Source organism: Phocoena phocoena, chromosome 14, assembly GCF_963924675.1.
Source record: "Phocoena phocoena chromosome 14, mPhoPho1.1, whole genome shotgun sequence".
NCBI classification, from domain to species: domain Eukaryota; kingdom Metazoa; phylum Chordata; class Mammalia; order Artiodactyla; family Phocoenidae; genus Phocoena; species Phocoena phocoena.
Window position 1 is genome coordinate 11,317,332 of NC_089232.1, and position 15,285 is coordinate 11,332,616.

Below are 15,285 nucleotides of genomic sequence, written 5' to 3' on the forward strand. Positions count from 1 at the left end.
AATTGTATTCTTATTGATTTTATGCCTCCTTTTTCTATCAGTTATTTAGCCAGGTGCATTGAAATCTGTAGTCATAACTGTGAATTTATCTATTTCTATTTGTAGTTCTAGCAGTTCACATATCTTGAAGTTCTGTTATTTTGTGCATAACTGTGTAATATTACTATGCTCTCCTAATACATTGGCCACTTTATCATTACGAAATTATTTTCTTTATCTTTGGTAATATATTCTGTGAAATCTATTTTATCGATATTAATAATAGCCATTTTACTCTTTCTTTTGATTCCATGGCGTATCTTTTATTCATACTTATTTTTAACTTACTTGTATCTTTATATTCAATGGGTATTTCATGCAGGCAGTACTTTACTTCACAATCCTTGCCTTTAAATTGGGGTATTTATTAATCCATTAGAATGTAATGATATCATTCATATGGGTAGGTTTACATCTGTCTTCTATTTGTTCTGTCTGTAATTTGTTCCCCTTCTTTTGGGTTCATTGAATGTTTTTATTCTATTTTATCTCCTTTTTGATTTCTTAGCCATAACTCTTTTTTTCTGTTCTTTCAATGGTTGCTTTAGGGTTTATAGTATACAGGTTTAACTTATTACTATATGCCTTCAAGTGATGTTATACCACCTCAGGTATAGTGTAGGAACCTTAACATAGTATACTTTCATTTTTCTTTTGATATCTCCAGATATTTATGCTATTGTTGTCACTCATTTTACTTTTACATATGTTATAAACCCACACTAGATTGTTATTATTTTTGTTCAAAGAGTCATAATCTTTTAGAGTGATTTATATAATTATAAAAAACGTATATTTACCCAGTTGCTATTTACCCAAATGGTAGTTACCATTTCTAATGTTATTCATTTTTTGTGTGTGTAAATCTGTACATATTTCCATGTGGTATTATTTTCCTTCTTCCTAGAGGATTCTTCATTACTTCTTGTTGTGGGAATCTTGGTGAGAAATTCAGCTTCTGTATGTCTGAAAGAAATCTTTATTCTACCTTTGAGGGGTTTCTTTGGACTTCATTTTGTAAGATATTTTTATTAGGTATAGAGTTCTAGGTTACTCCACTGCCTTCTTGCTTGCGTTGTTTCTGATAACAAATCTGTGGTAATTCTTAATTTATTCCTCTGTGTATAATGTGTCTTATGTCTCTGGTTTTCCTTTTGTATTTGATTTGGAGCAATTTAATTATGGTGTGCCTTGGTGTAATTTTCTTTATATCCCTTGGGCTTGGGGTTCATTGAACTTCTGAGGTCTGCGTGTCTATAGTTTGCATCACATTTGGAAAATGTTGGCCATTGCTTCTTCAAATATTTTTTTCTGTTCCCGCCTCTCCGCTCCTTTGAGGACTCCAGTTACCCATGTATCATATCACTTGAAGTTATCCATAATTCACTGATGGTATTACTTTTTTCCCTGCTTTTCTCCTTGTGTTTTATTTTGGGTAGGTTCTATTACTATGTCTTCAAATTCACTAATCTTTTCTTGTGCAGTATCTAATCTGCCATTAATTCTATCTAGTGTATATTTCAACTCTCACATTGTAATTTTTGTGTTTTTTTTTGTATCTTTCCTGTCTCTACTTAACTTTTGGACCATATGGAATACAGTTATAATAACTGTTTTAATGTCCTTGTCTGCTAATTCTAACATCAGTCTTATTTCTGGAGTGGTTTTGATTGATTCATTTATATTCCTTGTGGAGAGTACTTTCCAATTTTTCTACATGTCTGGTAATCTTTGGTTGGATTCCTGACATTGTGAATTTTACTTTGTTGAGTACTAGGCATTTTTGTATTCTTATAAATAGTGAGCTTTGTTTGGGGTCACAGTTAAGCTAATGGGAAAAGACTGATCCTTTTGACATTGCTTTTAGTATTTGTTAGGCTGGACCAGAGCAGCGCTTCATCTAGGGTCAACTATTACCCACTATTGAGACAAAACCATTATGTGTACTCTACCCAGTGCTCCTTGAATCATTAGATTTTCCAGGCCGATTGATGGGAACAGGCACTATTCCCGGCCCTGAGTGAGGCCCAGCCACTCTTATCTTTAATGTTTTCATGTGGTTCTTTTCCTGTCTCCCTCCAGAGTCATCCTAGTGACTCCTTTGCCGTCTCCTGGGCGTTTGTCTTTCTTGGTTTACTGTCTCTCATTCTCATGGAGCACATTCTCAATCAGCTCTAGAGAGAATATATATATATATAAATAAAAACTATGGGACCTTGCATGTCTGTTTGTCATACTGGATTGGTAATTTTTCCTAATAGAGAATTTAAGGTTGGAAATGATTTTCCCTCAAAATTTTAAAAGTATATCTGCATTGTTTTTTAGCTTCATGTGTCATTGTAGAGAATTTTGATAACTTGAGTTTTCTAGGTGAACTGTTTGTTAGTTTTAATTTTTCTTTAATATCTTTTCTCTTTAATCATGGTGCTGTAATGAGCTGTGATGTGGGATTTGTTTCATTCATCATCATAGGCATTCAATCTAGGAATGCAAATGCTTTGGTTTTGAGACTTTTTCTTATACATTTTTTCCTTTCAAAATGTTCTTCTATTTTTCTTTCCAGATAACTGTATTAGACATTTGTTGAAACTCTTTTAATTGCTTCCTCAATTTTTTTTACCTCAAATTGGCCTCCTTTTAAAAATTTTTATTCTACTCTTCTTTTGGAGATTTACTCGATTTATCTTCTAATTCTTCTGTTGAATACTTTATTGAAATTGGCAATGTCATATATAAGAATAATTTTATTTTTCATTGACAGTTTTTTCCAGTTCTCAATTATGAGAGCCTTTTCTTATCTTTGGCTATGTTAATTATTGGTTTTGTTTGTTTGTGTTTTAGTTTTCTCTAGTTCCCTGCATTGTCTCTGCCTCCTCTGAGTGCTCTGTCCTGTGTTTTGTTCTGGTCTCTGACATTCATGAAGGAGGCCTCCCCAGCCTCTTCTGATCTTCCACTGTCTCTCCTATTAAAGAGTGAAGAACCAGCGATTGATGGGAAGCTCTGTGAGCACGGGTGGGGCTTGTAGGCTTCACTGTCAGGTGATTGGCCAGTGACCTAAGTGTTTTAGTTTGGATACTCCCCCGTGTCAATATTGGCTTTCTTTCCCCCAGAGCCACTTACTTCCTCTAGAATTGAGTCTCCTGTCTGCTGCCTCAGGAATATGAACACAGCTGCTGATGCTCTAAGATCAGGTGGGGAGGAGCCAGAGGTGGAGTCCCCCTCAGTCAGTGTATGAACTTCCACTTATTTCCCTAGTTGTCAGCCCCTCATCGTGCCTCCATTCTACTGGTGCCCCAAGTCCAGTAGCTTTTCAGTTCAGAGAATAAAGCATCCTGTCTCCTGTGGGAATTTGAGGGATACCTGCCAGCTGTGTGTGGTGGGAATAGGTTAGAGGGATCTCGAGGGCTACTTCCTGATCAAACTTTGAATCTTCCAGTTTTAGTCCCCACTCTGGTCCCTTGGTCCTCTGCTTCTGAGCCTCTCTGTGGTTCTTTGGGGAGAATCTATTTACTGAGTTAATTACACCTTCTTACTCTGCTTTTCAACTTTCATATGTATGTTGGCATTCCTCTTCCACTGTTGACTCGTCTGTACCCTGTGAGCTTATACTGTTTTAAATTTCTTATTGTCATCATAGAGGGGTTTTAGGAGGGAGTAGACATAAAGACATGTTGAGTCAACCATGTTTCCCTGTAAATTCTACTGTGTGACTCGTTTCATAGGTACAGCTTTAGCTATATATTTCCTAAGCTGAAATTTGCCCTAACTTCATTATTACTGCTCCTGGAATCAGCAGAGACAAAGAGGTTATAGTGCCCTTTTGTTTCCCTTTCAGATATATCAGAAATATACAATTTAATCTCCCGTAAATAAAAATACAACAACAGTTTGGTGTATGTTATTGCATATTTACTCTTCCTATATGTAAAATACTTATTTTCTAATTTCTAAAATGGATCATTGATACGTACCTTTTTGCAGTTTTTTTTTTTTTTTTTTTTTGCGGTACACGGGCCTCTCACTGTTGTGGCCTCTCCCGCTGTGGAGCACAGGCTCCGGACGCGCAGGCTCAGCGGCCATGGCTCACGGGCCCAGCCGCTCCGCGGCATGTGGGATCTTCCCGGACCGGGGCACAAACCCGTGTCCCCTGCATCGGCAGGCGGACTCTCAACCACCGCGCCACCAGGGAAGCCCCCCTTTTTGCAGTTTTATTCACCCCCCCACCATTAGATATTCTTTCATATCAATTTACATGGTCTCTCAAATTCTTTTCAGTGTGGGGTGGTGAGTAATCCATTGGAAAATTATCAGAATTTATTATACCGTAATTATTAACTGAACATTACATTTATTCCTTTCTGTCACTATTATGCTTCAATGAATATAACACTACCTACAGCAGAATTTTTCTAGATTAAATTCATGGAAAGAAAATATTGGTCAGGAGGCATATGTTTTTCGGTTTTAATAGCTACAGTCACGTTCTTCCCTCCCCAGAAAAAGAATGTCGTTGTGATCTTGACTTGTTTCCCAAATTATTTCGTACACATACTGTACCCACATACATACTTTTCCTAAAAAGCGCGTTAACGTTTATTATCCTCGTATATAGACATTTTGACATAAAGTGGTTATGTGGCTTGTGTAGAATTTGCTATAAACCAGAGAGTGAAAACCAGCGCTAAATTCTACAGTTCGTCACCTAACCCAGCAAATAGTATTTGACCCTCTGATCTTCATTCATGAGGTGCCTTACACACACAGGCACACACACACGCACGCACGCACGCATACACATACATATTTAAATTTATTCACTGATTAGCTCTGTTCAGATCATTAGTAACCTGGCTCTGGACTTTAAAACGTGGCTTCCTCCTGAGATCAGCAGTGTTCCCTGCCTTGTACAGCTCAAATGACACAGAACTGATCCCCAGCTGGCGCCAGCTTCTTGACCTACTGCTGCACAGGTGTCTACTGGAGAATCCTCTTGGAGTTGTGTGTGTTTTGCTTCCCCAAGAGGAGTCCATGAGCTCTACCTACCTCCTTCCCTGTCTCCCACTTCTTTGTTGTTTCAGTTTGGAAAGGGCTTACTTTTTTTTTTTTTTATTTTTTTTTATTTTTGGCTGTGTTGGGTCTTCGTTTCTGTGCAAGGGCTTTCTCTAGTTGTGGCAAGCGGGGGCCACTCTTCATCGCGGTACGCGGGCCTCTCACTATCACAGCCTCTCTTGTTGCGGAGCACAGGCTCCGGACGCGCAGGCTCAGTAGTTGTGGCTCATGGGCCCAGTTGCTCCACAGCATGTGGGATCTTCCCAGACCAGGGCTCGATCCCACATCCCCTGCATTGGCAGGCAGACTCTCAACCACTGCGCCACCAGGGAAGCCCAGGGCTTACTTTTTAAAAAAACTTTCATTGAAGTAGAGTTGATTTACAATGTTGTGTTAGTTTCAGGTGTACAGCAAAGTGATTCAGTTATATATTCTTCTTCAGATTCTTTTCCATTATAGTTTAGTACAAGATATTGAATATAGTTCCCTGTGCTATACAGTAGGTCCTTGTTGTTTATCTATATTATATATAGTAGTTTGTGTCTGTTAATCCCAAACTCCTAATTTATCCCTCCCCACTCCTTTCCCCTTTGATAACCATGTTTGTTTTCTGTCTGTGAGTCTGTTTCTGTTTTATAAATAAGTTCATTTGTATCATTTTTTAAGATTCCACATATAAGTGATATCATATGATATTTGTCTTTATCTGTCTGACTTCACTTAGTATGATCATCTCTAGGTCCATAGCACTTGTGTGAGTGTGTGTGGCCTTTTTTTTTTTTTTTTTTTTTGCTCCTTTCCCTTGCAGTACGCGGGCCTCTCACTGTTGTGGCCTCTCCCACTGTGGAGCACAGGCTCCGGACCCACAGGCTCAGCGGCCATGGCTCACAGGCCCAGCCGCTCCACGGCATGTGGGATCTTCCCGGACCAGTGCACGAACCCGTGTCCCCTGCATCGGCAGGCGGACTCTCAACCACGGCGCCACCAGGGAAGCCCTGTGTGTGGCCTTTATAAGAGAATTTTATTTGAGTGGTTCTTACAAAGATTGTTGCAATATGAAAGTCATTTGTTTGATAGAAATATCAAGCTGTCTTGTCAAACACACTAAAGTAACCCAAAAATATATTTCAGAGCTCACAGAGCCTAAAAAGAGCAAAGATGATATGCAACAAGACAAAACTATTTCTGCATTTCCTATTTCTTGCTCGGACTGCCTTGCCTACCAGCCTGTCACTAAACGTCTTGAGGAAATGCAGGGATCGTTTTGTTTGGAATCTTAGACACAAAGCTTACTTTTCTAAACTCGTGATATCGTAATGGTCCTCGATTGAAAAGAAGGTGAAAGTCCACTTTTTTTTTTTTAATGCGACATTGAAGAGATTTTATCATGAAGGAAGCATTGGAAAATGAGAAGAACTAACGTTTTCTGAGTGCCTACAATGAACTAGACACCGTGCTAGGCACTTAGATATAATATCTTAATAAATCTTCATAGAAATGTATGAAAGTCCACTATTAATCTCAGCCTCATTTGAGTGCTTTCCGTAGAAAATTAAAAAAACAAACATACAAAAACCAAGAAGAGAATGACTCTCTATGTGCCTTTCTTCGTACTTCCTCATCCTTCTCTCCTTTCTCTTTTGTAGCCCCGTCAGCAGCACCTCTGAATGTCACTGTGTTTCTGAATGAGTCTAGCAACAAGGTGGATGTCAAATGGATCAAGCCTCCAATTAAGCGGCAGGATGGGGAACTGGTGGGCTACCGGATCTCTCACGTGTGGCAGAATGCAGAGACGTCTGTAAGTCTGAACTTCAACAGGGTGCACTCGTCTTCTTGGATTTGCTGATTTAATACTGCTTTAGGATCTTTCCTTTTGTCGTGAAAAGGCCTGATATTATTGGGTTAGGCAAGGCACCTTTCAGCGGGAGATAAACAATGTAGTAAAAATTAGAAGTGCCTGAAAAGTTATAAAATTCCAAGAAATCTTTGGGGCTTTCCTCACTCACCCTTCATCCATTCATTTATTTCATTAGTCAATGTGAATAGAACTCATCCTCTGTTGTCACCTGATTCTTGCCTTCAGGGAACTTAGGCTCTTTGAAGAAGACGGTGTGAACTACTGAGAGGGGTTACCGGGCTTAGCAGTCCTGCAACTCATAACCTCTTGAAAATTCCAGAAGCTGATTGTCAGGGAAGCCCCCCAGCCTCATAGCAGATGGCAAGAGTAACTGGACCCCGAAAGAGAGGGTCGAGCAGGCTAGCAGGTGGATTGGCACAGCCCTGTAGGACGTACTGTATAGCACAGCTTTGTTAGACGTGACTCCAGTCAATCCCAGAGGGCCATCTGATTTTGATTGCCGAGCGGTCTAAAGATGGTGGGAACATCTGACCCAAGACAGAAGTGGTGAGGGGGACAGCTGACTGTGGTTAGGTGGGCAGCTCCCAGACAGTCCCCTTTCCCACTTGAGAAAGGAAGAGGGTTGAGGTGACACTGACTTCTCATGACACAGAGGATCTGTAGAAGAGCAGACGCACTGGCTTTATCCTCAGGACTGTCTCTTCTTTACCGCCATTGCGGAAAGCATGCTTTGTTGTTTTGTGTTGTGTTGTTGTTCTGTGTTGTTACAGTCCTCCTTGATCTAACCCTGGTAATAGGTCAGACTTCAGCATCCTTGTGGCATCTGTAGGGAGCGTCACAGGAAAGTTACAATTTCTTGGCACGGGCGAGGAAAGGGGTGAACAGCTGCACTGACGGATGACGTCCAGGCTTTGTGTCGGTCACTTTTAACCTCATGTCACCCAGCTTTTATCAAAACTGCTGTCTTCCAAAAGAACAATTTGAATTAATTTTTTTTCTTTTCCTGCCTCAGTTTACCTATCAGGAAGCAGACTGTCGGAAGCAGTAGTGATGGAAAAGGAAGAGAGCTTAGAAATCCATGGTTTGTTCTGCCTTATAGTAGATGATAAAAGGATGCTACTTGTACCAGTCGAAACCCTGCTTAAGGGAGTTGCAGCTATGAGATAAGAAGTCTCTCACTTCCTGGTCTTTTGTCTCAGACCATTTGTGCAAGGGGCCTATTGATCCCATTTGCACACTGTCGAGTCAGGGGAATCAAATGCCTCTCTTAGAGGATGGCTCCTGATTACAATACTACATTCTTAGTAGAGATACATGAAGGTCCAGTGATTGCGTTCTGATTCAGTAGGAACTTTGGTTGGCGGAAGATAATGATTCTCAGCAGACACTTGAGTGATATAGGAACAAACTAGTTTCTTTGAAGAGCTGCAGGTCATCCTTTCTCCTTCTCCCCTGGTGTGGGTGAAAGATACTTCTTTAGGGGGGACCCCTGAAGCAGAGGCGCGCTGACGGGCAGGAGTGATGAAAGCCTTACAAATGACATGACGTGGCCAAGGAGCCTAACACACAAGTGCCATGAACACCCAGCCTTGCATTCTCTCTGCCCTTTGTTCAGAATGCTCCCCTCTGTAGTGAGAACAATACCGCCACAGTTAGGGCTGTGACCTTTCCAGTCATTGCCTCCTTGGAGATGCTAGATCATCCCAGCAGGAAGGTCATTTGCATTGTACTCATGGTGCCCTCTGTGCATCACGACAGCCTTGTGACAACAGAAGACTTAGTGGCTCACTTTACTTTGGGTAACATTCTCTGAGGCAGCTAAGCTCCCAGCTCACCAGCTGCAGCTGGAGACAAATAAGAACACTGAAGAGAAGCTCAGCCCGGGAGGGGCCTAAAACCCCCTTCCAAAGTGAAGCTTGAAATGACCTCTGTACCCATCACTTCGGTTCCCTAAACTCCCTTCTTTTCCGAAGGGCAAGAGTTAGACACAACTTCCTCTCGAAATCGTCCTTTCATTTTCATTTTAAAACTGTTACTAGGGACATCTCTGGTGGTCCAGCATTTAAGACTCCACGCTCCCAATGCAGGGGGCCTGGGTTTGATCCCTGCTCAGGGAACTAGATCCCACACACAGCAACTAAGACCCAGTGCAGCCAAATAAATAAAAATAAAATAAATATTTTTTGAAAAGAAAGAAAACCGTTACTAAAACTACATCTTCTTTATGTAAGGTGATGAAATTGGATATTTTTGGAAGATATTCTTATTTATTACTCTAATAAGGGAGGTTTTATTTGTATGGAATTTCAGAACATTCTTGAAGTAGTCTTTGGGTGGGCTATTATAGTTTGCTGGAAATTTAGTTTTCAAAATTTGTACCTTCAGTATCCTACAACTGTTGTGTCACTTTCAGACTAAGAAACTCCTGGTATTTACTGTATGGACATTTACTGTATCTTGATGAAGCCATCAATGTTTTTTGCTCTCTTTTTCTTGCTGTCCCTTGCCTTCCAAATCAAAGCTTAAAATACAAAGGTCAGGATCAAGTAAAATCTGTTCTCCTTGAAGCTGGAGCTGTGCCTTGCCCATCTTTGTACCATCTGAACACAGGACCTTAAGCTTGCTTTGTAGGCATTTATGGCACTATGAACTTGATGTATGGACCTGACTGACATCTAAACCAGCAGGAGAATTTCTCTCTCTGAATGGGACATTCTTTTGGTGAGTGTGGACTGGTATTTCTTGTCCCATTCCCATAAAGTGTCAGTAGACCTGTGAGAATTCAGTGAGCAGATAAGTTTATAAAATACTGCGTATTATACCCCCTTCTGGAAGACCCACAGTGTATACTGGCAAGTTCAAGGTTCTCCAGTGTTCTGCAATAAATAAATCCATTTACCTTGGACCGAGATTTGCCCGAACCTTAGACAGAGACTCATTTTTGTACGTGTCATTCTTGTAGAGCTCATTGTTTTGGGATTGGGGCTCTAATGCTGGTTTAACTGTGTTTGGAAAGGGTGGAGATCTTTGATCAGAAGGAAGTTTCATAGCCGATTATGATGGGCCAAGAGACATGACATGTAGAACCAGCTTATTTAAAGACACAGGGGAGCCACAGTGCACTCAAGGCTTCCTTCCTTGGGCCCAGACCCCAACCTCCTAGCAAGCTGCATGCCTGGAGCGTAGATGTGCCCACTGCCTCTTCCCTTTCCTCATTTCTCCCTCTCACTCACTGTCACAGGAGGGCAGAGCATGCGAGCTAGTGTCATTTTAAGGTAAAAAGAACAGGTGAGGTTCTTGTGAGACAGGCCAGACAGGAGTCTGAAACATTTCTGAAACCCAAGGATCCATCAAGGATGGTACCTTTTGCCTGGAAGAGAAAGCTACAATGAAGAGCAGCTCCGTGGATAGGTCAAATAAAATTCTTGGTTTGGGAACTAGACAGCCTTGATGATTTTCTCTAATGCACCAAGACTTGAAAGATACTACTTGCTCAGTTCTATCTTAGAGCCTTACAGTTATAGGGAAAGAAGATCAAAATACAGCACCTTACAGGTGTTATAGGAATGTAGGAATAATAATAATCAACGTCAGTTACTTACAGCGTTGATTACTTACAGACCCTGTGCCAAGTGTTTTACATAAAAGGCCTCATTTAAACCTTACAAAAACGCTGTGAGAAAGATACTATTTTCTCAGTTTTCATTTGAGGAAACTGAAACTCAGAAACATTGAGTAACTTACCCAGAGTCACACAGCTTAGAATTGCAGCATTGAAATAAGAACCCAGGTCTCACTGACTCCAAAGCCAGTGCTTTCCACAGCCCCACTGCTCTTCTCCAGATGCCCTTGGCTTTCTTCACAGCACAGTGTCTCTTGTTCAAATTCCACAGCATGGCCTCTTAACAGAAAGAAGTGAAAACAGGACATGTTTCAAGAGTAAGATGTGAGGGTTTTACACTGTTGATTGTGCCCTTGAAGCCCTTTTGAACAAGTTTATTGTCGCATGGGGTAGTTCTTTCCCTATTGAAGGTTACTGTTCTTTGGGGTAATAAAATGGACCATAGTCTTCTTGTTTTATTTTAGCCTAAGTAATTTGATTGATTTATTTATTTTTGAATTTTATTTTATTTTTTAATACAGCAGATTCTTATTAATTATCTATTTTATACATATTAGTGTAAATGTCAATCCCAATCTCCCAATTCATCACACCACCTGCACCACCCCCGCTTTCCCCCCCTTGGTGTCCATACATTTGTTCTCTACATCTGTGCCTCTGTTTCTGCCTTGCAGTCTGGTTCATCTGTACCGTGTTTCTTGATTCCACATATATGTGTTAATATACAATATTTGTTTTTCTCTTTCTGACTTACTTCACTCTGTATGACACTCTCTAAGTCCAACCATATCTCTACAATGGACCCAGTTTCGTTCCTTTTTATGGCTGAGTAATATTCCATTGTATATATGTACCACATCTTCTTTATCCATTCGTCTGTCGATGGGCATTTAGGTTGCTTCCATGACCTGGCTATTGTAAATAGTGCTGCAGTGAACATTGGGATGCATGTGTCTTTTTGAATTATGGTTTTCTCTGGGTATATGCCCAGTAGTGGGATTGCTGGGTCATATGGTAATTCTATTTTTAGTTTTTTAAGGAACCTCCATCCTGCCCTCCATAGTGGCTGTATCAACTTACATTCCCACCAACAGTGCAAGAGGGTTCCCTTTCCTCCACACCCTCTCTCTCCAGCATTTATCTGTAGATTTTCTGATGATGCCCATTCTAACCAGTGTGAGGTGATACCTCATTGTAGTTTTGATTTGCATTTCTCTAATAATTAGTGATGTTGAGCAGCTTTTCATGTGCCTCTTGGCCATCTGTATGTCTTCTTTGGAGAAATGTCTATTTAGCTCTTCTGCCCATTTTTAGATTGGGTTGTTTGCTTTTTTAATATTGAGCTGCATGAGCTGTTATATTTTGGAGATTAATCCTTTGTCCCTTGATTTGTTTGCAAATATTTTCTCCCTTTCTGAGGGTTATCTTTTCGTCTTGTTTATAGTTTCCTTTGCTGTGCAAAAGCTTTGAAGTTTCATTAGGTCCCATTTGTTTATTTTTGGTTTTATTTCCATTACTCTGGGAGGTGGGTCAAAAGAGATCTTGCTGTGATTTATGTCAAAGAGTGATCTTCCTATGTTTTCCTCTAAGAGTTTTGTAGTGTCCGGTCTTACATTTAGGTCTTTAATCTACTTTGAGTTTATTTTTGTGTATGGTGTTAGGGAGTGTTCTAATTTCATTCTTTTACATGTAGCTGTCCAGTTTTCCCAGCATCACTTGTTGAAGAGAGACTGTCTTTTCTCCATTGTGTATCCTTGCCTCCTTTGTCATAGATTAGTTGACCAGAGGTGTGTGGGTTTATCTCTGGGCTTTCTATCCTGTTCCATTGATCTATATTTATGTTTTTGTGCCAGTACCATAGTGTCTTGATTACTATAGCTTTGTAGTATAGTCTGAAGTCAGGGAGTCTGATTCCTCCAGCTCCATTTTTTTCTCTGAAGATTGCTTTGGCTATTCGGGGTCTTTTGTATCTCCATACAAATTTTAAGATCTTTTGTTCTAGTTCTGTAAAAAAATGCCATTGGTAATTTAATAGGGATTGCATTGAATCTGTAGATTGCTTTGAGTAGTATAGTCATCTTCACAATATTGATTCTTCCAATCCAAGAACATGGTATATCTCTCCATCTGTTTGTGTCATCTCTGATTTCTTTCATCAGTGTCTTATAGTTTCCTGAGTACAGGTCTTTTACCTCCTTAGGTAGGTTTATTCCTAGGTATTTTATTCTTTTTGTTGCAATGGTGAAGGAGATTGTTTCCTTAATTTCTCTTTCTGATCTTTTGTTGTTAATGTAGAAGAATGCAAGATATTTCTGTGCATTAATTTTGTATCCTGCAACTTTACGAAATTCATTGATTAGCTCTGGTAGTTTTCTGGTGGCATCTTTAGGATTATCTATGTATAGTATCGTGTCATCTGCAAACAGTGACAGTTTTACTTCTTCTTTTCCAATTTGTATTCCTTTTATTTCTTTTTCTTCTCTGATTGCCATGGCTAGGACTTCCAAAACTATGTTGAATAATAGTGGCGAGAGTGGACATCCTTGTCTTGATCTTAGAGGAAATGCTTTCAGTTTTTCACCATTGAGAATGATGTTTGCTGTGGGTTTGTTGTATATGGCCTTTATTATGTTGAGGTAGGTTCCCTCGATGTCCACTTTCTGGAAAGTTTTTATCATAAATGGGTGTTGAATTTTGTCAGAAGCTTTTTCTGCATCTATTGAGATGATCATATGGTTTTTATTCTTCAATTTGTTAATATGGTGTATCACATTGATTGCTTTGTATATATTGAAGAATCCTTGAATCCCTGGGATAAATCCCACTTGATCATGGTGTATGATCCTTTTAATGTGTTGTTGGATTCTGTTTGCTAGTATTTTGTTGAGGATTTTTGCATCTATATTCATCAGTGATATTGGTCTGTAATTTTCTTTTTTTTGTAGTATCTTTGTCTGCTTTTTGTATCAGGGTGATGGTGGCCTCGTAGAATGAGTTTGGGAGTGTTCCTTCCTCTGCAACTTTTTGGAAGAGCTTGAAAAGGATGTGTGTTAGCTCTTCTCTAAATGTTTGATAGAATTCACCTGTGAAGCCATCTGGTCCTGGACTTTTGTTTGTTGGGAGATTTTTAATCACAGTTTCAATGTAATTACTTGTGATTGGTCTGTTCGTATGTTCTATTTCTTCCTGGTTCAGTCTTGGAAAGTTATACCTTTCTAAGAATGTGTCCATTTCTTCCAGGTTGTCCATTTTATTGGCAGAGTGTTGCTTGTAGTAATCTCTTATGATGCTTTGTATTTCTGCGGTGTCTGTTGTAACTTCTCCTTTTTCATTTCTAATATCCCTCTTTTTCTTGATGAGTCTGGCGAAAGGTTTATCAATTTTATCTCCTCAAAGAACCAGCTTTTAGTTTTCTTGATCTTTGTTATTGTTTTCTTTGTTTCTATTTCATTTATTTCTCCTCTGATCTTTATGATTTCTTACCTTCTACTAACTTTGGGTTTTGTTTGTTCTTCTTCCTCTAGTTCCTTTAGGTGTAAGGTTAGATTGTTTATTTGAGATTTTTCTTGTTTCTTGAGGTAGGATTGTATTGCTATAAACTTCCCTGTTAGAACTGCTTTTGCTGCATCCCATAGGTTTTGGATCATCGTGTTTTCATTGTCATTTCTCTCTAGGTGTTTTTTGATTTCCTCTTTGATTTCTTCAGTGATTTCTTGGTTAGTTAGTAACATATTGTTTAGCCTCCATGTGTTTGTTTTTTACAGTTTTTTTCCCTGTAATTGATTTCTAATCTCATAGCGTTGTGGTCAGAAAAGATGCTTGATGTGATTTCAATTTTCTTAAATTTACCAAGGCTTGATTTGTGGCCCAGGATGTGATCAATCCTGGAGAATGTTCCATGTGCACTTGAGAAGAAAGTATAATCTGCTGTTTTTGGAATGTCCTATAAATATCAATTAAATCTCTCTGGTCTATTGTGTCATTTAAAGCTTGTGTTTCCTTATTAATTTTCTGTCTGGATGATCTGTCCATTGGTGTAAGTGAGCTGTTAAGTTCCCCCACTATTATTGTGTTACTGTTGATTTCCTCTTTTATAGCTGTTGGCATTTGCCTTATGTATTGAGGTGCTCCTAGGTTGGGTACATATATATTTATAATTGTTATATCTTGTAGGATTGATCCCTTGATCTTTATGTAGTGTCCTTCCTTGTCTTTTTTTTAATTTTATTTATGGCTGCATTGGGTCTTCATTGTAGTGCGCGGGCTTTCTCTAGTTGTGGCGAGCAGGGGCTACTCTTCGTTGCGGTGCACGGGCTTCTCAGTGCAGTGGCTTCTCTTGTTGCGGAGCACAGACTCTGGGTATGCGGGCTTCAGTAGTTGTGGTGCACAGACTCAGTAGTTGTGGCTCACAGGCTCTAGAGTGCAGGCTTAGTACTTGTGGCGCATGGGCTTTGTTGCTCCGTGGCTTGTGGGATCTTCCCGGACTAGGGCTCGAACCCATGTCCCCTGCATTGGCAGGCGGATTCTTAACCACTGCATCACCAGGGAAACCCCTTCCTTGTCTCTTGTAATATTCTTTATTTTAAAGTCTATTTTATTTGATATGAGTATTGCTACTCCAGCTTTCTTTTGATTTCCATTTGCATGGAATATCTTTCTCTGTCCCCTCACTTTCAGTCTGTATGTGTGCCTAGGTGTGAAGTGGGTCTCATGTAGA

At 39.8% G+C, this 15,285-nt stretch overlaps 1 protein-coding gene across 1 annotated transcript in view; it reads left to right on the forward strand.

The window, feature by feature from the left end:
- MERTK (MER proto-oncogene, tyrosine kinase) overlaps positions 1-15,285 on the forward strand; it is a 110,275-nt gene that overhangs the window by 57,757 nt on the left and 37,233 nt on the right. Inside the window, exon 8 of the mRNA XM_065890739.1 lies at positions 6,735-6,886. Within this exon, the coding sequence (XP_065746811.1) occupies positions 6,735-6,886 (152 nt within the window). The remainder of the gene's footprint in view (positions 1-6,734; positions 6,887-15,285) is intronic.